This window comes from Bacillus rossius, chromosome 17 (assembly GCF_032445375.1).
Source record: "Bacillus rossius redtenbacheri isolate Brsri chromosome 17, Brsri_v3, whole genome shotgun sequence".
Classification (NCBI taxonomy): Eukaryota; Metazoa; Arthropoda; class Insecta; order Phasmatodea; family Bacillidae; genus Bacillus; species Bacillus rossius.
In genome coordinates this window covers 19,220,576-19,242,751 of record NC_086344.1, presented here as the reverse complement: position 1 = coordinate 19,242,751, position 22,176 = coordinate 19,220,576, and the positions used below count along the sequence as shown (strand labels likewise).

The 22,176-nt window shown below is 38.6% G+C and overlaps 3 protein-coding genes across 5 annotated transcripts in view; 2 read left to right on the top strand and 1 right to left on the bottom strand.

Annotated features, from left to right (window-relative positions):
- The first annotated feature begins 250 nt into the window (after positions 1 to 250).
- LOC134540684 (uncharacterized) lies at positions 251 to 3,141 on the top strand. The gene is made up of 4 exons (XM_063383565.1): positions 251 to 462; positions 1,146 to 1,381; positions 1,906 to 2,096; positions 2,776 to 3,141. The coding sequence occupies exons 1-3, from the start codon at positions 341 to 343 to the stop codon at positions 2,058 to 2,060; spliced, it is 513 nt and encodes a 170-aa protein (XP_063239635.1). The 5' UTR covers positions 251 to 340; the 3' UTR covers positions 2,061 to 2,096; positions 2,776 to 3,141.
- A 6,118-nt stretch (positions 3,142 to 9,259) lies between these two features.
- On the bottom strand, positions 9,260 to 18,899 carry LOC134540953 (zinc finger and BTB domain-containing protein 24-like). Its single transcript, XM_063384042.1, has 3 exons — positions 18,843 to 18,899; positions 18,507 to 18,602; positions 9,260 to 10,828 (listed from the first exon to the last, which is right to left on the bottom strand). Exons 1-3 carry the CDS (start codon positions 18,897 to 18,899, stop codon positions 9,260 to 9,262), a joined length of 1,722 nt encoding a protein of 573 aa, XP_063240112.1.
- The window catches only part of LOC134540683 (sorting nexin-21), a 28,328-nt gene continuing 23,610 nt past the window's right edge, over positions 17,459 to 22,176 (top strand). For all 3 annotated transcript variants that reach the window (XM_063383564.1, XM_063383561.1, XM_063383562.1), the window contains exon 1: positions 17,459 to 17,598. The gene's annotated coding sequence lies outside the window, so the exon portion shown is untranslated. The remainder of the gene's footprint in view (positions 17,599 to 22,176) is intronic.

The following is a 22,176-nucleotide window of genomic DNA, read 5'->3' as shown; positions in this document are numbered from 1 at the left end:
AAATATTTGGGTGTGTTGAGAATTTGTTGTACTTTGTAGTTAAAATTCATTTATTTTTTAAACCCTTAAATAATTAAACTTATATATTTATAAAGAAAATAAAAACTTAAAATCTATATTAAAAACAAAATATGAAGTGGTTACGTTCATAGGTTGGCACTACTGTTTGACTTATGACGTCAAACAAATGCTTGTCTGTGATTGGCTACCATCATTGTTTTCATTTACTGCGCATCATACGGAACTGTATTATCAGTGTGCTCTCGGCAGGCGACGTGCAAGTATCGTGTGTGAGACGTGCTGCTGTGTTTGATTGTTTTGAGGCATTGTTGTGAAGATAATGGAGCCTTTCTACTCGTTGCTTGTTGTTATGGGACTTAACTCTGCAGCTGCAGGGAAAGAGTCCGACAATATAGATTTTATCAGCAAATTACCTGTGGAAATAGCCCAAATGATCTTAAGGTAAGCTATGCATGCATTGCTGTTATTTCTAGTAAAATTTAAATAATTATATGATCAGTTAAATGTACGTTTCTGAAATAGTAGTATCGAGTATCGGTAATATATTTATCAAATGTTATGTTTTATAAACCGTAAATGCTTTATTTGGCCTACATGTGGTTTAAAAGCTTTAATTATTAGTAACCTACAAATTGGTTTATAGCATATTAAATAGGATTTTCCTTTTTGGAAACTGTTTTGAATTGCTTCGTTTGTTTTCGAGCTAATTTTTATGCCGCTAATAAAAACTGTTTCTCAAGCTTATTTTTATGCTGCAAAAATAAACTGTTTATAAATTTAAGTTAACACTTTTGAAAGACATTTTATAATAGTCCACGGGTGCAATTTATTATGACCTACCCATACTCATGCATAAATGCTTTACTAGATAGTTAAAATGCTGCTTTAAATATAATATTTATAACCTCTATTGGGAACATTGTATGGTATATTTATTTATTTGCATTAAAGATAAAGATTTGTTTGGTGAGATAAATAAAAACATATTAATGTTGCCAACATAACCTAACAAACCTTTCACCTTGTTTCCTAGAGGCAGCTACTCTTCATTACAAAAAAAATTATCTTTGCCTGTGTCTTCCCCTGCTGCATGAGTTCTGAACATGTGACAATCTCTGTTGCAGGCAACTGGACTCCAAGTCGCTGCTGGCTGCAGCCTTGGTGAGCCGCCGCTGGCTGCAGCTGTGCCGCTCGGACGCCGTCCTCCGCGGGCGGGTCCGGCGCCAGCTGCGCAGGGAGCAGCGGGAGCGCTCGAACCCGCGCGCCGCACAGCGCACCGTGCTCAGGGACGTGCAGGCCGAGTTCCGGCTGCTCGCCCCTCGCAACGGCCAGCTCAAGGTGCAGGTGCCAGAGCAGCGAGGTAAGCTGGAGGGATTTGATTTTACTTTTACACCCTTTTCATCGTCCACTGCTATCTCCAGCAGTGGTCTCCCCAACTAACTGTAATGTGCACAACACCGCCCGAAATCCCCTAGTCATTGGCCCCATCGAAATTCTAAGAATGACTTCTCCTTCTCTCCGCATGCTATCCTTGAACTTCCTTCCTCAGTCATTCTTCACCTTCCTTTCCCTTTCCTATAAACTTGGCTCTATTTTGACAGCTACTGAAATAGTGTTACTCGTAGCTTTGGTCAATTGGGTTAGTAGCATCTCAGGTTTTTAAAGTCCCAATTTAAAATTTAGTAGTTCTTGGGAAAAATATAATATGCCCTTGTGGTCAAAGTTTTAATTAAAGAGGACCGTGTGTGTTGCCACCACAGATTTAACCTTCAAATTTTAATGGCCTTTGTAAATTGTTATGCTTTTAGATGGTTTAAATGTAATTGTTGGTGAGCTAGGTCTGGCCGACAACGGTTGGTTTATTTAGCTTTGTCGTTGTTGCAGGCCACCCGATGCACGCATCTCGCTTCTGGAACAGGACGATGCCCCAGGCTCGCCTGCTGGCACAGGGCACCGCCGTCCCGCGGAAACTGCCCCAGCACCCCCCCAAAACCAGTGCCTCGTCTCCCGCCAACAAGCGCCGTCGCATGAGGCTGTGAGCCACTCGACGGACGCATCGCCAGTCTCTGGAACAGGTGAGTCGAGTGTCTTTGCGGGGCAGTGAGGGGTCTTTAATCAGGCAACCACTGCTATGCGGGATTAGCAAACATCTGTGTTAGTTTTAACAGGAGTACCTTATGTGGATATGTGAAATGCAACTAGCAATAGTACTAATACACTTATCGTAAAGAAATACAGGATTTAAATAAATAAAAATATTGGATTAACGTTTGCAATGTTTGAACTGATGAAGTGATTAACCGATTGGTCCCTTAATATAACACCATTTAGTAAAAAAATTATAAAATATTACTGCATAACATTAATATTGGGCAGTCGTAGAAGTAAACTGAGTGCCACCTTTGGATTTTTTTTTAAGTAACCAACTTTTATTATTTTAAACATATACAACCAAAAAAAACTAAATTTCATAAGCGAATGTTAGTCTTCCAATGTTTTAAAGCTTTGCAACAAACATGTTAGAATATTCTGAACCATAAGATGCCAGATTAGACCTTTTGCTGTATTTGCAGTGACATTTTTCACCCTTAAAAATAATTTTTGGCTGCTCTGTTAAAGCCGGTAGCAGTCAGTAATAGAATAATCTGATATTATTGATGTTATTGTAAATAGTCACTGTGTAAAACTATAAGAAAAATTCTATTTCTGATGGCCTGTTAAATAATAACAATTGTTTTTTGTTTTTTTTTGCAGACTGGTGGTTTTGTTGCTGTATTACCTTCGCCCGTGAAAGAAGTCACGTTTGAGAGAGATTGCAACTCCTTCAACAGCAAGATGTTTTGATGTTTGTAAATACATGTCTTGTTTCATGGAGTACTTGTACAATCAAATGAATAAATGAATATGAGAAAAATACTTTGGCTTTCTATCCCACATTCCTACCAACTGCATGCTGATATTATTAAATAATTTATCTGTTGTGAATACTGAACATTTTGAACTCAATTTCAGTCTTTCCTGTCATAATTAGTATTCTTGACACCTTCTTTCACTGAGAAAATGTTAGGACAATTAATTTTGTATTTTAGTGCCTTCTTGATTGTAAGTCAAATACTTGGCTACAATTTTAAAAATAATTTCAGACAATTTGTAGTTTAAAATATTTATTAAAGGCATTACTATCTTGTGTCTGAGTTTAACATGCCATGTTGAATTTTTTAGCTTTATGTAATTTCTTTTAATTACGGGCCTATTTCTAAAATTTTATCTTGCAATCTCCCTTGCATTTGTTCTGCCACAAATATTTTCAACAGACATTCACTTGGTGTAATACCTACATTGGGTGTAAAAGGGAATGAAATTCTATGTAATAAACAATACTTGCACGACTTTTTACATCCATGATATACTTAAGTGTATGACTGTTGAAAATATTTGTGGCAGAACATTATATGCAAGGGAGGTCTCAATTTAAAATTTTATAAATGTCCAAAAGTTGTGTCAAAAATAGGAAAGAATGAAACATGGTGTGTGAGCCTTAAGGACAAAAAATTATGTTTGTTGTATAAAGGTGAAAAGTTTTTATTTGTGACTTTCATGCAAGAGAAATTTGGAAAATAGTTAAATGGAATGATAACCGATCTCAAATGAGTTTAAATAACGAGTTGTCATTCCACAAAAGTGTGTTTGACTTCTGAATGAACCACTGTCCTAAAATTGTCAAACCAACACAGTAGCTGAAGTACTTGAATTTTTTGGTTGATACTTTTGCTGTTGCAGTAGTATTAGCTTAAATGGGGCAGGAAATGTTCCCTAGTTTGGTTTGTAAGAGCCAAGAATTTATAACCGTCAGGTTTTCTGCGTCTGCTGGAATTCCTTCCGACAATTCAGTGAGGAAAGTCCAGGAATCCTAGCCACCGGGCGGAAGCCCTATCAGAAGCCAATCAGAGGAGGGGACAAAATCTCTAGGTGCCAAGGAAGTCTGGTGGAGATTCATATTTATTTTTTTAATGTGCGATTTTATCCTGATAGTAAGACCAAAACTATGAGTATTGCTAACCAAATTCACTGGAAACCTTACAAGTTATCCGATACGTGCAGAGTAGTTTACAATATTTAGGTTGTGATGTACGAGAAGGACAAGATTTTATGGTTTTATATGAAAGGAAGTTTAATTTTTAAAACAGCATATTTCTGTGTTATTGTTTTTATTTTTATAAACTCATTATATTCAGAAAGACAGTGTGGTTTTCAGCAAATTATATATACTAATTTATTTCTTGATAATCTCATGCAAATAGTGCCATTTTGACTAATACGGTACATGTTTCCAGAAATGTAATTACGTAGTAATATGTATGGCGGGCATAACTAATCAGATTAAAACTAAATCTGCAAGTGTATGTTTGATTGTGGAAAATGTACACACATTGGAAACATAAAAATGAATAACTGATACGAGATGCATGTTCAAAAGAGTTAAATTAATTTTTCCCAATGTATTTAAATACATTTTGGTACTAACTTCATGCTGACAAAATAACATTCATTGAATTTAGTACATTAATATTGTTACAAACGTGAGCAAGACCACGTCACGTGTAGGTGCAGAGCTAGCTGGGCTGCATCACATGCCGCCGTAGCATGAGATGTGCCATGCGCACCTGGGTCGCCGCTTCCTTCCCCCCCCCCCCCCCCCACTCCTTCCCGCTACTCCCCGCACGGCGCCCTGCATTTGACACATAACTGACACCGGACAGCTGTGGAGTTACGCGAGCCGCCGACACGTGTTTCGAGAGATTTCTGCCGTCGGGTCGGCGCGGAATGACGCGACTGGCCTCAGCCGCGCTCCGGAGTTCTGGAAGGTGACTTGGCCTATATATATGTGCCTGGGACGCCGGCCGAGGGTTAGTCAGAGGAGAGTTCAAGCGGGAGCTTTCCCGCGGCGGAGTTTCCAGGCGAAAGTGTCGCAGGCGCGGCGGAGTTCCGAGCGAAGTTCCGAGCGAGACGAGTGGGATCTCGGGGAAGGCAAGTGCGTCGGCGGCGGCGGAGTGCGGTGACGGAGTCCCGCGGCTGAGATCCACGAGGGGCACTGCGGCGAGAGTTGCGCCAGAGGTGCGGCCCAGGGAGGTGTGTGGATTGTAAGGAACGAGTGACTGGTGAAGCAACATTTTTAAGTGTAATTGATTATTTGGCAATTTTATAAGATTAATTGTAAGTGACATAAGTAGTGGCCATCAATAAAACTGTGGTGTGTAGTAAAATCTATTAATTGGGCTATCCTTTACGAACCCGCGGTAAATCGTAACAATATTATTTGTGCTGAATGACCATTGAAGTCTTGAGTTTGCAACTCACTGGTTTTACAAAAAGTGTAATTTTTATTTCTGTTTTTAATTTATGGCCCTTATACTTACCTTCAAATAAATATGTAACTATGACCATATTGTGTTTATATCAGTTCTACAGATTAATGTGACTGAAAGTGGCTCCTAGTCATTACACACACGTGACAATCCTGGTTTTGATGTATGCCAGTTCTATGAATATTTCTTTGTTTATCCCGCATGTGTTTGTATACCATCAATACAATTGCGATGAAACTTTGGTGAGTTGTGCGCACACCCGCAAAGGTTTCTCAATTAGTACAACCATTTCACAATAGGTGGCACGCAAATTGCTTCAACAAATGTATTTCATATAGTTTAGCTGCTGTTATTGTGTTTGGGGGTGTATGGGTGCGCACGCATAACAGAATTGAATGGAACCAAATGCAAACAGCGACATTTCAGTTTGCGCGTAACGTAACAAGTGGTGTTGATTGTGAATTTCCGATTGCCGGTCAATAGATATCTAGTTCATTTTCTTTTCTTTATCCAAGTGAATTTGTAATAGTTGTTAGAAGATATTACTTTCGCTGTCAAATCAGTTACGCCGCCCAAACGACAAGTGATTGGTCTGTTTACACCCCAAGCACAAAATAAAAAGGCATCACGAGTATCAGAAACAGACAAACAACGGGAAGCAAGACCTGATACTGCTCAAGTACGCACCGCTCCATCCACATGAACACCACACACTGATTTACTTTTTGTGCATTCCATTACGATGCTAATTAGAATTTGTCTTCATCCAAGTGTGATTGTTGGAATAATAAATAAATCATGCATGTATTGCAGTGCCCTCAAATTGGCATGCCTATGATTCTTCTCCGAAATATGAATCCACCACGACATCGCAACGGTAACAGGCTTTCAGTGAAAAATATGGTCAACAATATCATGGAAGCTACAATTTTAAATTAAAAATTTAAAGGAGAAGATGTATTGTTGCCACGCATTCCAATTATTCTGACAGTAATGCCATTTGAATTCAAATTTTGCCGTTTCCGGTGTGACTCGCATTTGCAGTGTCCATTAACAAAGCACAAGGACAATTGCTACAAGCGTGAGGGCTAAATTTGGAAAATCCATGCTTCTCACACGGACAACTACATGTAGCCTACTCGCGGGTCGGCAAACCTTCTGATTTATTTGTGTGTGCACCAGATGGAAAAACAAAAAAATTTGTATATCCGAAACAATTAAAACACAAGCTCTTTCTTTCTTTCTTTGAGTGGCATTGCAGCGCATGCATGGTATTCGCAAGTACACAACAGAAAGAAAGCACCACTGTTGTAAAAATAAAATTTAATCTAATCTGTCAAAAAGTACCAAACATTAGTACAAATTCAAGGACAAAATGCAAAAATTTTATTTACATAGCAGGTGTGTATATATATTATATATACATAAATTTAATGTGCATTTTGCTCAGTTCAATAATATTAAATTATTATAATACTACACAGTAATAATATTAATTATTATTGACACGGAACAGCAAATAAGCACATTTAACATAAGCACTCTCCATTTTGATTGTCATAAAAATAAATTCTGTCAATGAACCCCGACGTATACAATACTTAATACTTAAAATAAATTGATATAAGGGATTAAATAACATAAATATTATAATTTTTTTTAACTGATACATTTTTCTGTATTATTTATTTTTTACAATATGTTGTAGCTATTGTACTCAATTGTATTAATGTTATTTTTTTTTTTTTTTTAATTCTGTTGTCAATTTTTGTATCTCATCTTTGAACTAAAAAGGTGTATTATTTTACTGTCTTACTTTGGATTTCTAAAGTAAATGAAATTAGTGATCATATTAAATGTTATGGGTTACAAATTTCAAGTGTGTTCCAGAGATAATGGTTGACAATGGAGGCATATCTGTAAGAACTAAACTCATCAAAGAAATTATTTTTTTCTTCAATTACTACTTATTTAACATTGTTTTTATGCTGAGGGATTTTGTAATATTACAAAAAAATATATATATATTTACCTCTGGATAGTGGTGAAGGCAATGAAGATAAGGGGTCGTTAAGAATTCCTTAATTTTTGATTACACAGTTAGTTATCAGATCAGAGAAGCTTAGGATGACGGAATGTAGCTTCCGAAACACTTGGGTTCCGACTCAGTAATGATGTGATCTGTGACCCTCACCAAACGAGCGTGAAATGTTTGCGATAGAGACCACAAAGAACTGCAAGCTGACATAACATATCACCGTAGATTTCGATGAGCGCAAAGATGATTTGTGTGCAACTCTCTGGTATTACAAACCTCCTTTCTTCATAAAAAGACACAAAATTTACAATAAAAATTTATTTTAATGGACAGTTATTTAAGAAACAAAAATACTTCCTAATAGCATATTTTTCTATAGTCAATGAAAATTTTTGTCATGATTAACAATGTATTTGTAAAATTAGTGTTCAGTGCATATAAATTTTCTTTCCTCTTCTACTAACTAATTTTTTTTAATTGTATTATTGAGTTTGATGACTTGTCAATCCCTGTGTACAATCTTCTACACACAAAAATGATTTAACTCGTGGATGTAATAATCTGAATCACAGTAAACTTGTCACATCTGCAAATATTTTCACCTTCTGTGTGTAAATGAGAATGTGTACTCTTTTTCTCATCACTATATGTTATGCAGTTGGAACAAAATGGATTATCTATATTAAACTTTTTTTTGAAGTAATAATAATTATAAATTACTGAAAATATTAAAACACTAGATAAGTTACAATTATCACCATGGCAATTAGCAAGTTTCATACCTAATAGGTAGAGACCTGCAAAATTTGCGGGTTCAACGACCTCCAGGATAGACTCCAATATCCTCTACACACTCGGGTAAATGCCACCTGTTCATTGGCTGCTGACTTGTGAGTCGTCACGACTGGGTGGCCTGTGATTCGACACTTCTTTGAGCGAGGGTCTCTAATTGGCCCTCATTACTCCAGATTAACAGTGAACCAATGGCAGAAGCAGCGCTAAGGTATAATTATTTGAATTGTAGCATAACACGAAATGAATCCGCAAATTTTGCAGGTCTCTACTAATAGGGCTAATATAAAACCAGACCTATTCATCACCTAAAACATTATTATTTTTAATGGAAGAATTTAAATGTGTACATGTTATGTTACTAGTTCGTCAAGTGGGAGAGCACTTATGTAACTTGTACTTTTTATTATTACTAGGGACAAGATTTTATAGTTTTATTTTTACGAAAATTTTGTTTTTAAAGCAGGAGATTTTGGTGTTAATGTTTTTCTTTTCATTCAGTGTCTTTATTCATAAAAATATGTGTATTATTCAACAAATATGCATATAAAATAATACTTAGTACTTATTTCAACAAAATAGTCACATTTTATCTGACACATTATGCACTTATAGCATAAAATCATTAGTTTCTAAAAAGCAAATTTAAACAGAACTACTGAGAAAATTTGAATAAATCTCCAAATATTTGTGTGTTTTAAAAATGTGCTGACTATTAATTTCAAAATGTGTTCCTAAAATGAGATGCAAGATAAAACAACCTTTAATATTAATTTATTCCTACCCATGTACATTTTGGTACCAAATTCATTCAAAATAAATTACTTTTAATCATTTTGCCATAATAAAAGAATACACTTTTAAATTTGAGTTAATTTTTGGCAACTGCTGAATGTTTTCATGTTTTTGAGTTACATTTCAGTGCCAAATGATGTATTAACTTGCATTTCGGTGTTATGTATTGACATGCTTTGCGGTGTTATTTCGGTTTTATTGCAATTCACCATATAATCTTGTCTCTAATGGTTACATACATAAAGCTCTATTGGAACCATGATAATTCATGTAAACTATTAAAAATACTGCTGTCTGCATCCAGATGAACATCATCAGGATTCGACGAGAGCAAGCCGACATCGGCGGCCACGAAGGAACTGTCATCCACGATATCAACCAGGGTTTTGTCACTCACTATGTGACTGAGATCCGAGAAGAAATTACTGTCGCTCTCTACGTCCTGCGGAGAGAAAGGAACGGCTCCGCTTGCGTCCAGAACCGAAGCTGATAGCAGTTCGCCCGTGCTCGTGGCGCCCACCTTGGCGGAGCCTCGCTCCAAGTTCTCGAGAAGCTGCTCGTACTGAGCCGAGATCACGCCCGGCAGAGTGACGCAGGTGTCCGTGCCTTCCGCGAGTGACAGGCCCTCCACGTGCCGCAAGCCGTCGCCCGGGCAGTCTGACTGCAGCTGGTCGCCGGCGGTGACGGCTGTCACACCCGGATCCAGTATTTCTTCCAAGATGCAGCCGTCCACCACCTGCCCACTCGACGGCTGCGGAGGAATGGCCAGGCACAGGTTCTCCATATCGTCCGTGGGTCGGAGAAGAACGGAATCCTGCTCCCCGACCGGAACAAACGAAATTTCTCCTCCGTGGTTACCGCCCACGACCACGGCATCCTCCGAGAATTGTAGGTGTGTTATAGCGTCACTCTCTGCGTAGTTCATCGAATCATAGTCCAACAACAAACCACCCGTAGTCACTATTATTATGTCTTGGCACTGAGTTTCTGGTTGAAGGATAAGATTGCTAGACACGTCGCCACACTCCATCGAGACCACGCCGCCTTTCACACTCTCCGCTTGAACCACGTCCGTCGGTGCGGGAGTCACACTTTTCGAGCTGCTGTTCTTATTGCTCTTGGAACCCAGCGACCTCGCGCCGGAGGCCTTGTTCCGGAGGTACTCCATCTTCCGCTTCTTCCGCCGCGCCACCAACTCCTGCAGGTCGCCTTCAGGGTGGTGCTTCTTGAAGTGCGTCACCAGCTTGTCCACACGCGTCGTCTGGTACAGGCACAGGTGGCACTTCTCCACGAAGGTGGTGCTGTCGTGTTTGTCGGCGTGGCGGTGCAGGTTCTTAGCTTGCGAGAAGGAGCGCCCGCATATCTCGCACTGGTAGGGCTTCTCTTTGTTGTGGGTGAGGAGGTGGCTGCCGAGGTACTTCTTGACCCGCGTCTGGAACGCGCAGCCCGGGGACGGGCACTTGAGCAGCGGGCTGGTGTGCAGCAGCTCGTGGGTGTGGAACGACCGGAGGTGCCGCGTCGAGAAGCCGCACTGCGCGCACAAGTGCTTCTTCTCCGTGCCGTGCACCACCATGTGGTTCTGCAGCCCGTGCTTCCACTTGAAGCTCTTCTCGCACACCTCGCACGAGTACGGGGCCTCCGTCGAGTGCGTGGGGTGGTGCGAGTTGGCGCTGGCGCGGGTCGGGAACCGCGCGTTGCACACGTCGCAGAAGAAGGGTTTCGGGTGGTTGTGCTGCTGGATGTGGACTTTCAGTTCTTCCGCGCTGCTCGCTTCAAACATGCACAGCGAGCACACCGACTCGTTGTGATTTGCTTTCTGAAGATGTTTGAACAGCGAATACGCTTTTCTGGCTGAAAATCTACATGTGTAGCACGTGTAGAGTCTGCCACAGTGTGCTTGCTGATGGTGCTGACGTAAAAGGCTCGTGTTGGCAAAATGAATGCTGCACTTGGAGCATATGTATGGGTCTGAATCAGAAGCCTGTTTTACTTTTTTTAAGTTTATGTTTGACGTACGTATGATCACTGAAGTTTTTTCGCAGCCATTGATTTGTTCATATTCCTTATTATTGTCAATCACATTTGCTGGTAAATTACTGGAATCAATTTGTAACTGTTCAGTCACAGCGTCAACCGACACATTCCGACACTCCTTGGACTCATGAAAATCCTCAGAGCTTAGGTTAACCTGGAGATATATCTTCACAACAGCATCAACAGTTCTTCCTAACCCTAAAGATTTCATTACCTTTCCTTTATTTTTTTTAAAAAACTTATCACAAATCAATAGTAACTCTGATATTTCTAAAATTTTACCCAACTGCTGAATGTGATTGAGGTGCTCTTTTTGTATGTGTATTTTCCCTACGTACATAAAATCAATTACCTTCATCAGACATTCTGGGCATAATGAACTACTGCACGTGTCTTCGCAGATCACGTGTATTTGTATTGGGTTTTTCATAGACCACATTTTCAAGTTCATGTTTGTAACTTCTTCAGAAGAATCAACAGAATTAGTTTTATTGCCAGACAGTGTGTGAGCAAAAATATGCTGGAAATAAGGGCTAAAAGATGCCAAAACGCAGGAATGAACTGAACATACGGTATCCGCTATACAAAACTTAACGTCACAGAATTCTCCGTTACGCCTTTGAGAATGTAGGTTGTATAATAACTTATTTGGGATGTTAAAATCGACACCATTAGGATTATTTTTTGTTCCATTCATTTCCGTTTACAATACATAACAAGCTTTAAAGCATTAAAGCATTGCCTGCAATACTATCAGCCATTTGATAAACAAAACAAACATTACAACTTTACAACTAGGGATGCAAACGATATGTATCGTTCATGAAACATCGATGTTAGCATCGATGTTTTGAAGAGCGATACATCGCCGATGCATCGACGAAAAAGTCCAAAACATCGACATCGTTCATCATTAAAATTACCCTAGTTGTTTATAATATTTTGGCTATCATTTCATGAATATTTATTGAATATATAAAAAAAACATTCCGATACATTTAGTTTTTAAAATACAATTTTTTAACTATCTATACTTACTATAAAAACCTACATTTTTAAGTAGGTATCAAAAATGTTGTAAATACCTACTGAACTATTTGGTTGATTTCAGTATCAATTTTTTCCCAGTACTTTAAGATGTGTAAAATTATTTGGAAAAAATAAATAGGTACCGTTAAAAAAATTTGTTTACACAAGAATTTTCTTTTAAATTTTGAAAAATATAAGGAAAAAAGCAGCGAGACTTTATGGACAATTTCATAGCTTGTTGTACATACAAGCTATTAATTGGTACCGATACGGTCTCGCTAGCTCTATCGAGAAAATTAATGTTACATTTTAAACCTGCACATACACTTCATGCTTTTTCCTAATTTTTTTTCCAATTAAAAATAAATTGTGTAAAAAAATAGTTATTTTTTAAATGAATATAGACTTCTTCAAATACTGTAAAAAAAATAAGGATACCAAACAAAATGGTTTAGCGTTTACAACATTTATTTATACTTAAAAATGTAAGTTTTATAAGTATACAAAATTAAAAAAAAGTTTCTTGATAACTAAATGTCGTATCGCAATGGTTTTTGGATAGATAGATCTCTCATGATCTGTACTATTTACAATATATTCACGAAATGATAACTAAAAACATAAAAAACAAGGGTAATTTTATTTTAAGTAAGCCTGTGTCATAAGGCTGCAGGCTGCCCGGGCACACATACGGTCAGTGGCGTAGCCAGGATTTGTGTATAGGGGGGTGTTAAGAAGCATGGCCCCCGCCCCCCTGCATTAAAGTGGGTGGTCCGGTGTCCTCCCCCGGGAAAATTTGGATTTTAAGGTGTAAAATAGTGCTATTTCAGCAGTTTTCGGTACTTAAATTTAAATATTGTAATGGTAAAAATTTTATTAATTTTTAATATGAAATTTGTTTAGTGATAAGAAATTTAATTAAAGATTTGGTGCTAAGGGGGGGATTGAACCCCTAACCCCCCCCCCCCCCCGGCTTCGCCAGGAAAAACGTGATTTGAAAACTACTCAAGATATCCGAGTGGGGTATGTTTACGAAAAGCATTTAAGTGTTCGCTGAATGCCGAAAGGTACTTTTGAATGCGGATTAAGTTTTTAAACTGTGTTTTTAGTAGAGTGAAAATGGCTAAAAGGCGTGTTTTTGGAGTAATTTTTAGGCATAAAACAACCGATACAGAATCTTGAAACCACTTAAGGGCAGTGCAGTACACCTTTATCTTTATTTCTCCGCTATATAATGTTACGGTCACCGCTCAACTTTCACAGCTATCTTGTGGATATTGTGGTCAGGAACCTGTAGTAGGTATGGTTTTTCGCTACATACTATAATTTAAATCATTTTGGCATGTTTTTCCTGATATTTAAAAACATCGGTTAAAACATCGATGTATCGGTTGTCAGAACGATGTTTTTTTACATCGATGTTTTTTCGTTTGAACATCGATGTTCGTGATATCGATGTTTTTAAGAGCGATGTTGCATCCCTATTTACAACTTTGTTTTCAAGCCACCACATGATACAAACATTTGAAATATAAATGACTAGTGCTGAACAAACATCAAACTCCAGCAATAATATAAGTTTTTTTAATCATCATTTTTAAACGTTAGCCACATATAATAGTCTTAATATGGATCTCGTAAGTAAAGCAATTAATTGGAAAAAACGGAAATTATATTTATATAATTTCCGAATATTGTAGAACTTTCCTTTTTATTATACGAGAATTAATATAATTTAAAATACTATTTTTTTAATGTTATTGATAATCCTCGCTGAGTTTCGAGTAGCCTTCCACATGCCTCCCTTAAGGTAGCTATTGAGTCATGTCAAATATTGTGTCGAGTGTGCTCCAGCGTATGCTGCGAACACATCGAGTGTCATGGGAGAGGTAGTTAAAGTGTGTAGCATGTGTTTTCTTTTCAAGAGACATTTATAATTTGTGTTTAAAAGATATTTGACTTTGTTAACTAATTTTTACGGAAAGTCTAAGATGTACATCAAGTTCTGTCTCTGCACGAACACGCCCGAATATTCACCTTCGGTCAACCTCGGGTTTATTTATATATATTTATATTTCTCTGTTTATTTTAATGTAGCTATACTAACCTAACTAACTGTCCATAATGTTTTAAAGTGTTTAAATTTAGCTAACCTAACCGACCACTTTTACTATTTGAATTAATTTTGCCTGTGCAAAAATAAAACAAATCCCGAGGTTGGCCGAAGGTGAATATTCGGGCGTGTTCGGGCAGGGACAGAACTTGATGGACATCTTAGGCATCTCAATTTTTACATTGCTACACACGTAGTCTTTAGTTCGAATGGTCGCACCATCATTCAGGGCTGTCGAAAAAAAACTAAGGGCCCAGGGACAAATAATTTGGTTGTGAACCCCTCATGCTATAGAGTCAATTTATGTTTACATCTAGTCTTTTTTTAGGGACACATCATGTTTGCACCGCACATGTTCTCAAAAGTCAATTCATGTTCGCACCTAGTTCGTACTCTTTGGTAAATCCCTGTTCTCACCTTTGGTCTCTGGATATAGCCCACAAACTTCGCATCGTACAACAACAAGCCTTGGCTCTATTTAGGCAACGAGTCAGGGAGACGTGTGTTTAGTAAGAGTGCTCTATCTAAATGAACGCGTCATATCAGAAATGTCTACATCATTCGTGTGTTAATGCAACAAACACCATAGTAAATACTCTAGTTTTGCATCCATGTTAGCAGTGTCTGGACAGTGCACTACTGCCCAAAGGTCATGTGGCAACGTCACGCCACGATATCACCCAGAGTAAAAACAACCACATGTCAAATGGCACACCTAATAACGTCCTTAGAAAGGCAGTAGACTATATTTATTTTTCTGAAATGATTTTGAGCATGCCGTCGCCCGACCTCTGTGAAAGGTCCGGGGGGTACCTGACGGGCGCTACATGCGTCGCGATGCTCTTGTTGTCCGGAGGGGCGCCAGGCTAGCGGGCTGCTAGGCCGTTGGTGTGGGGTCGTGGGTACTCTGCCCCCGCGTGCCCCACCAGGTACACGGCTTGAATGTAACCTGAATGGTTCTACCTTGACTGTGAAGGCCGCTCGGCTGTGTGGAGGCCGGGAGATTACGGAAAATGATATACGAGTTGGCGAGAATACATTTAATTTGGGAGTTTCACCGGGGGTCCATGTGAGTACACGGTACACTCTACAAGTCCGCTCCGCGGTTCAGTCCCGCTACAAAAATTCTCACCAACACTAAACACAACACTACATGACAATGGTTACCGCGGCAGTCTCGCGGGACGTGGGTTGATGCTCGCTGGAGACGGCCAGCGCCGAAAGTTAACGGGTGCAGGGGGGGGGGGGGTCAATGAGCGGGCTCCTAAGTTCGGCGAAACACTTACGTGAGTAATACGATCCACAGCGCGGTATCACGATGAAGACGGTCGGGATAGGCCCGGTTCCGTAAAATACGCGCCGAGTCGACGTGGGCAGCGATGAATTAATAAGAGGTTTTAAATTTAAAGATTTAGTATAGAATAAAATAATCAAAGAAAGAAAACTTGGATGCTGCCCACGGACACACGTCTGTTCCCGGCGCAGAGTGGTTGGAGACTGCCGAACATGGCCGCCTCGCAAGGAAGAGAAACTTTCTCTTATTTGTGAGTCGGCGTCAATAAACTTATATTAATTGAATTTACTCTATTACCAGTTAAAACATGTTCCAGGTGCCCAATAAAAATGTAGCACCTGGTAATTGGGTGCTTAAGGCTTAACAATGGTTTTAATGTATTTAATTATTTAAATTGTGACATCAAGTTGGCGACTGTAAATTTACTAACATATTGTCCCACTGTGAATTGTTTTAGAGGGATTTCTCCTATTCTGACTTGATCATAGTCACGGGCATTTTAATTAAGGCCAGTGGCCGCGGTAACTGTTAATGAGGTTTGTTGTCTGCTCCGTGCATGGTGTACTCGCCCGGAGTGGCTACGACGCATTTATTACATGTCGGGTAATTAGTAATTTCGTACTAATGGCTTTTCCCTTAATTGAATTATGGGTTCGAGCCTCCGGGGTTCCGTACCTTTAAATATCATTATGTATATTGGGGTCACGCCCGAGGCGCTCGCCTGACTCAATCCGGCTGGGCAAGGGGCGCGCTCCGAAAACGGGATACGGTACTGGCGGTGCGGAGCACGGGCTTAACGACCATGGTCGGTACGACGTCAAGCATAAGACATGTTATACTCTCTCGCACTGCAGAACCTAATAGCAGTCTAGCACAGACATGTCTCGGGTCGGACACATTGTTTCAAGGGGAATATCAACTGTGAACATCATTCTGGTAGATATAGTTTCTCCGAAACCCTTTTATTTAACTTTTTGCCATACACATCCCTGGGAAATTTTGATATAGGTTCTATCCCTACCATTTCAATTTTACCCTGCATCGCCAATGCACCACAGATTTATGGTATGTACTGGCCGACTCCAGGACGGACAAATCTTACTTAAAACTTTCATGCATACGGCTGCGAGAAGTAACAATTGCAATTACTAGAGTCGATTCATGGTGGTGACATATCGCACCTAACCTTACAGTTATCATTATAAACTTACGGTGCTGGCCAACTTCAGCAAGCAACCATTCACTGTGAGACTGCAGCTACGTCACATGCGTTAAGCATAGTAAATATTACATAGCATTCAATGATTGTGACATGTTTAACACCAATGTAAGTGTCAAAGTGTGTTCTCGTAATTTGCAATGAAATGTGTCAGTAATTGAAATGTTTTTCTTCTGAGTTTTCCAGTGTTAATATCTAGGAATAAGTTGTATCTACTGATTAGAGAGTTTAGCCGTGTAACAGTTAATGACTTGTATTAAGTCCAGCCATGGACTTAGTGAACCCTGTTGGGGCTGACGACCCACGATAGCTAAGTGGTTAGACACCAAGAGCTAACCTGGAACCTCCCCTCTTCATTCCTTTAGGCCCACCCTGGAATCCGAAATGCAATCCTTTGCTGTTGGCAACCTGATTCCCATATGAGATTATTACGGATCTATGAACAAACAAAAATAATTATATCTTGTAGGACCGATTTCCAAAACAGATGCACACTGGCTTAATGTGCGAGGGGGTTCTGGGTTCGAGTCCTGGGAAAAGCATGGTTTTGAAACTTGTATTTCCTGAAAAATTCTTGAGCTGAATATGATAATGAAAAGAATACGTGAATCGTGTCTGGTTGTTGGCAAAAGCCGATCATTACTTAAAATTTAAAAAAAAAAATTCAATATATTATATTTTTTTTAGGTGATTGCTGATGAGTCTCACATATTCGTAGTGTTTACTTTTCTTTGCTTTGTACTTGAAAAAACCAGAACAAAAGAAATCAAAGACCTTGGAGATAAACAAAGCTTCTTACAGCTGGTTTAAGATGACTGCTTTGTGCTAGAAGATGAAACTATTTCAAGAAGTTATTATACAACTTGGAAGGAACATTTTGTGCTGACGTGGTTACAGGTAACTTGACCGTGTTAATGTAATATTTGTGAGGTTAAGATTTGTTTATTTACACCGAAAGCTGGTCCTATTATAATGGACTATTAATTAATATTGATTATACATTTAATTTTATTTAACTTATAATATAATTGCCAAATATGTCATCTTTTTAAAGCAGATGAAAGATTAGTTTTCTTGTACCTTATTAGGGTGGAAAACAAGTTAGGGCTGAACTTTGTTGGTCCCAGCCGTAATGTATTTACATTAGATATACCTGTCTTTTAGAAATCAGTTTTGGTTTTACGCTGTATTCCTAAGTATCTGGAGAACCACAGGATCAGATTGCAGTTAATATTAAGTAAACAGTAGGGTGGCGACTACAGGATCAGGTATATCTCTCGTTTAAAACAGTCTTGGTTGCGCTATTCAATAACATGGTGACGGCCTCGTCACTGCACAGGCTACCTATTTTTGATTTGAATGTTACGCTCGCAATTGGGCTTCCACCTGGTGGCAAAAAGTCCTTCCTGTTCATTCACTTCCCCCCCCCCACCCTTCCCACCTTTTTAGTTTTCTTCTCAAATCCCTCACATATTTCACCCAAAGCATCTCTTCATCCAACCCATTCCACTCCCTCCCTATTCTCCCAAGGAAAGCGTTCCTACTGCTTTCTGTTCGTCTCAATTCCCTCTGGAGCGTCCGCATGTGATCTCTCTGCGCTTTGTACCCACCTGTGTGTATCCTAGTTCCCAGCTGCACCCAGCCCCTCCTCTCCCTTTATCACCTTATACATTCTTGGCTAACTTTTCCACCTGTTCGCTTCCTTGTAATGCTTTCCACCCTAGATCCTTAATCATCTCAATCAGACCATGCATTTTCCCCTCTTGCTCCTCCCTTCTCCTCCACATGCCCATCATTCACCTCACTGTTCTATGCTGCACCTTCTCCAGCTCCCTTGCCTCAGTCCCTAGGTGGAGCCTGACCAATGTGGAGTATGCCTTCTCCCTGCACCCTTTAGGGTCCTGCCAAACAGCCTCAGCACCCTCTTACCCTTACTCAGCACCCGCTGCACTTATTTTGCCCATCCCTGCTTATTTTGCAGGGTAACCCCCAGATGCATATAATCGTCGGCCTCCTTTATTGCCTGCCCCTTCCAGCTATACACTTCTCTCTTTGCTTTCCTCTTCCTTGTGGATCTAACCATCTTCGTCTTTTCAACATTCAGCGACATCCCACTCTCCTCTGTCCGTCGTACCACCCACATTTATATATTCCCCCACCGCCTCATACACTACACAATCTTCTGCAGATACTCTCATCCTGGGTAAATATTTACAATCGCGGTAGATGCCAAAAAAAATGCTAAAAATCTGAAAATTCTTTTATTCTGTGCCCTTTCACTTCCTCTTTTCAAAACAACCGTCGGAGGTAAGAAATTCCAAATACTTTAGGAGATATCGAATTTTTTAATTTCATCATATGTAGAGTCGCGGTAGATGCCAAAAAAAATGCTAAAAATCTGAAAATACTTTTATTCTGTGCTCTTTCACTTCCTCTTTTCAAATCAACCGGCGGAGGTAAGAAATTCCAAATACTTTAGGAGATATCGAATTTTTAAATTTTCATCACAATACCTGTGAATTCAGGCGGCCATCATTGTTTCTTGTTTACGAGACGAGTATGATTTTTTTTTTCCGCGACGTAGGTGAACGACTACATTGTTGCTTGTTTAGGAGTATCTATTAAAATCTGAAAATACTTTTATTATAGTTATGTTATGTTAGGTTAGCTACATTAAAACACTTTAAAACACTATGGACGGTTAGTTAGGTTAGTATAGCTACATTAAAATAAACAGGGAAATATAAATATTAATAAATAAAACCGAGGTTGGCCGAAGGTAAATGGTTTGGTGTAATCGGGAATGGCAGAACTTTATGTGCGTCTTGATTTACCGTTCGTGAATGCCTAATTAATTAAAATGGTCGATTAGGTCAGGTCAGTTACATTATTAATACTTTCAAACTAAGCAGACATTAAAAATAATATAAATTAATTTTAATGGTTGTTTAGTTTTAAAGTATTTATAATGTAGCTGACCTGACCTAACAAACCGGGACAAAGGATGAACGGTAGGAACTCACGTAATTTTTTTACTTATTACTTGCGCAACAAATAAAACATTAAAATTTGAAACGTTAAAAACTCACATACGTTAGAGGCGGGTACATTCCTTTGCCATTAGTAGAAAATGATGTAGTCGTTCTACCTACGTCGCGAAAATAAAAAATCATAAACGTAAACAAGCAACAATGGTCGGTTCACCTACGCGGAAAAAAATCATACTCATCTCGTAAACAAGAAACAATGGTGGCCGCCTGAATTCACAGGTATTGTGATGAAAATCTAAAAATTCGATATCTCCTAAAGTATTTGGAATTTCTTATCTCCGCCGGTTTTAATGTAAAGAGGAAGTGAAAGAGCATATAATAAAAGTAATTTCAGATTTTTAGAATTATTTTTCGCAAATACCGCTACTCTACATGTTCAAAATTTAAAAATTCCGTATCTCCTAAAGTATTTGGAATTTCTTATCTCCGCCGGTTGATTTGAAAAGAGGGAGTGAAAGAGCATAGAATAAAAGTATTTTCGGATTTTTAGCATTTTTTTTGGCATCTACCGCGATTGTAAATATTTACCTCATCCTGGCCTCCATCCCCTCTCCGATATCGTTCATTATCTTGAAAAACAGGGGACAGGGACCCCAACCTATAAACTGTAGTTTCTCATATAAACCAATAGGAATTTTAAACACTGTGCATAGAGGTAGGACTGTAGTGTTGAATAACACCACTTTCGTAATTTTATTATTTTATTCATGGAAAAGCCACGATTCAAGAAATGTACCAGCGTAGGAATATGGGGTTTTTGGGCGAGGAGCTATTACACGCTTGTTTTGCACAAAATTCTTTTCTATATTAAACTAACATTTGGGTATCATATTCTATAATACATCCCTGTGATTCTTCCCCCTCTAGAACCTTATTCTCTTGCTTGTACCATAAGAACGTAGGTAGGTACTTGTTATTACTACAGCACCGTTTGTGGACGACTGAATCGATATAGCTACCATATTGCGATGTAAAAATATTAAATAATTTTTTATCAGTTCACATACCCTCACCAAAAATTTCACATTGTTTTTATCCTTTCAAAAATTCCTTAACTAACCTTCCTTACGAAAACAAGCCTTTTTACATTACGTACCTAAAAATTTTATGATTCATCTAACTAAAGAAAATAAATGTTTTACCTAACACACCCCTCTTTTAACACAGCAAACAAACTGCACATAAAACACAGCTACAAATCACCAACATTTAAAAACCATAAAAGAAACCACTTCCATTTCTTGGCTCTATGGCAATAATAGTTTACTATCAATATTACTCTTGTAAATAATTGAATAGCTAAAAAATTTTCCCATTCAATCATTTAATTTATTTAAATTTTGTGAAACCGAACCATAGCTTTCCTGGTCACTATTACAATCACAACCATTCATTTTTTTTGTATCCTGTACTGTTATATTAATTCAATATAAATAAACAGAACCTGCATTAATTTCTCTTGTTATAACTACGTACACTCATTACCACACATTTCCAATCAATTTCTTACTCCCTACTAAATACTTACTGTGTAGGCATACATATTAATTTACTTTGTAAAGATTTTACATTCTACTTATTACTTTACTCCTACTTGTACTACAACCAGTATTATCACTCCAAAACTCAAACTCGCCTTATCATTCCTATTTATTTTCACAATGCCATTTAGTCTCTCACTGTTACCAGTAATACATATTGTATTTTTCTTTATTCCTCCATGCGAGTATGGTATCAGTGGTCAACTTCCATGTCATACAATTCCCCATTTTTCTTTCCAACCAGTAGTAATGCACGGTATCGTGTAGTGAACTTGACTCCATGTTCTGTATTATTTCCAACTGTGATTGCTACAATACAATAAGTACTATAGCTTTCTGCTCACAGTATACATGAAATAATTTGAAATTTATTTTGGGATGTTCTCAAGCAAGGGCACATTGGAGAGTCTTGGGCAAGTGCACATTGGAAAGTCTCGGGCAAGTGCACATTGGAAAGTCTCGGGCAAGAGCACTTTGAAATATGTATGCACATGGAATGTAAAGGAGCTTTAAGACAAATGACAAGACAACGTATTTCATTGCTTGTAGCCTTAATAGTTTAAGAAGTTTAAGAATAATTAAATAATACATTCAATTGTTTAAAAATAATCTAATTGCATTTATTTATATAGCATTCATATGGAAGTGTGGGTTTGACTGTTGATGCTGTTAGTCAGGTCTAATTGATGTGTGTAGGTACAGGAAGGCAGGGGTGAGGGGAATCACACCAGGTTCAATTCCTGGCTGGGTTGAGATTTTTTACTTACGAAGGATTGTTTTTTTATATGTTCAGGGGTGTTGTGCTGTGTTTTCCTTCAACCTACATGCTTCAAAGGTAATGTTCAACCATCGCAGAATCATCTTGCTAAGAGAAACTCAGAAAC

Bases quoted from the DNA above. Each gene is read 5' to 3' on its own strand.
- LOC134540684 (XM_063383565.1), top strand. From the start codon at position 341: ATGGAGCCTTTCTACTCGTTGCTTGTTGTTATGGGACTTAACTCTGCA. The intron at 463-1,145 runs GTAAGCTATGCA...TCTCTGTTGCAG, and splicing joins ATAGCCCAAATGATCTTAAG to GCAACTGGACTCCAAGTCGC. The intron at 1,382-1,905 runs GTAAGCTGGAGG...TCGTTGTTGCAG, and splicing joins GCAGGTGCCAGAGCAGCGAG to GCCACCCGATGCACGCATCT.
- LOC134540953 (XM_063384042.1), bottom strand. From the start codon at position 18,899: ATGAGAGTATCTGCAGAAGATTGTGTAGTGTATGAGGCGGTGGGGGAA. The intron at 18,603-18,842 runs GTGGGTGGTACG...GCTGTTTGGCAG, and splicing joins CGGTGGGGGAATATATAAAT to GACCCTAAAGGGTGCAGGGA. The intron at 10,829-18,506 runs GTGAGGTGAATG...AAACATCTTCAG, and splicing joins AGAAGGTGCAGCATAGAACA to AAAGCAAATCACAACGAGTC.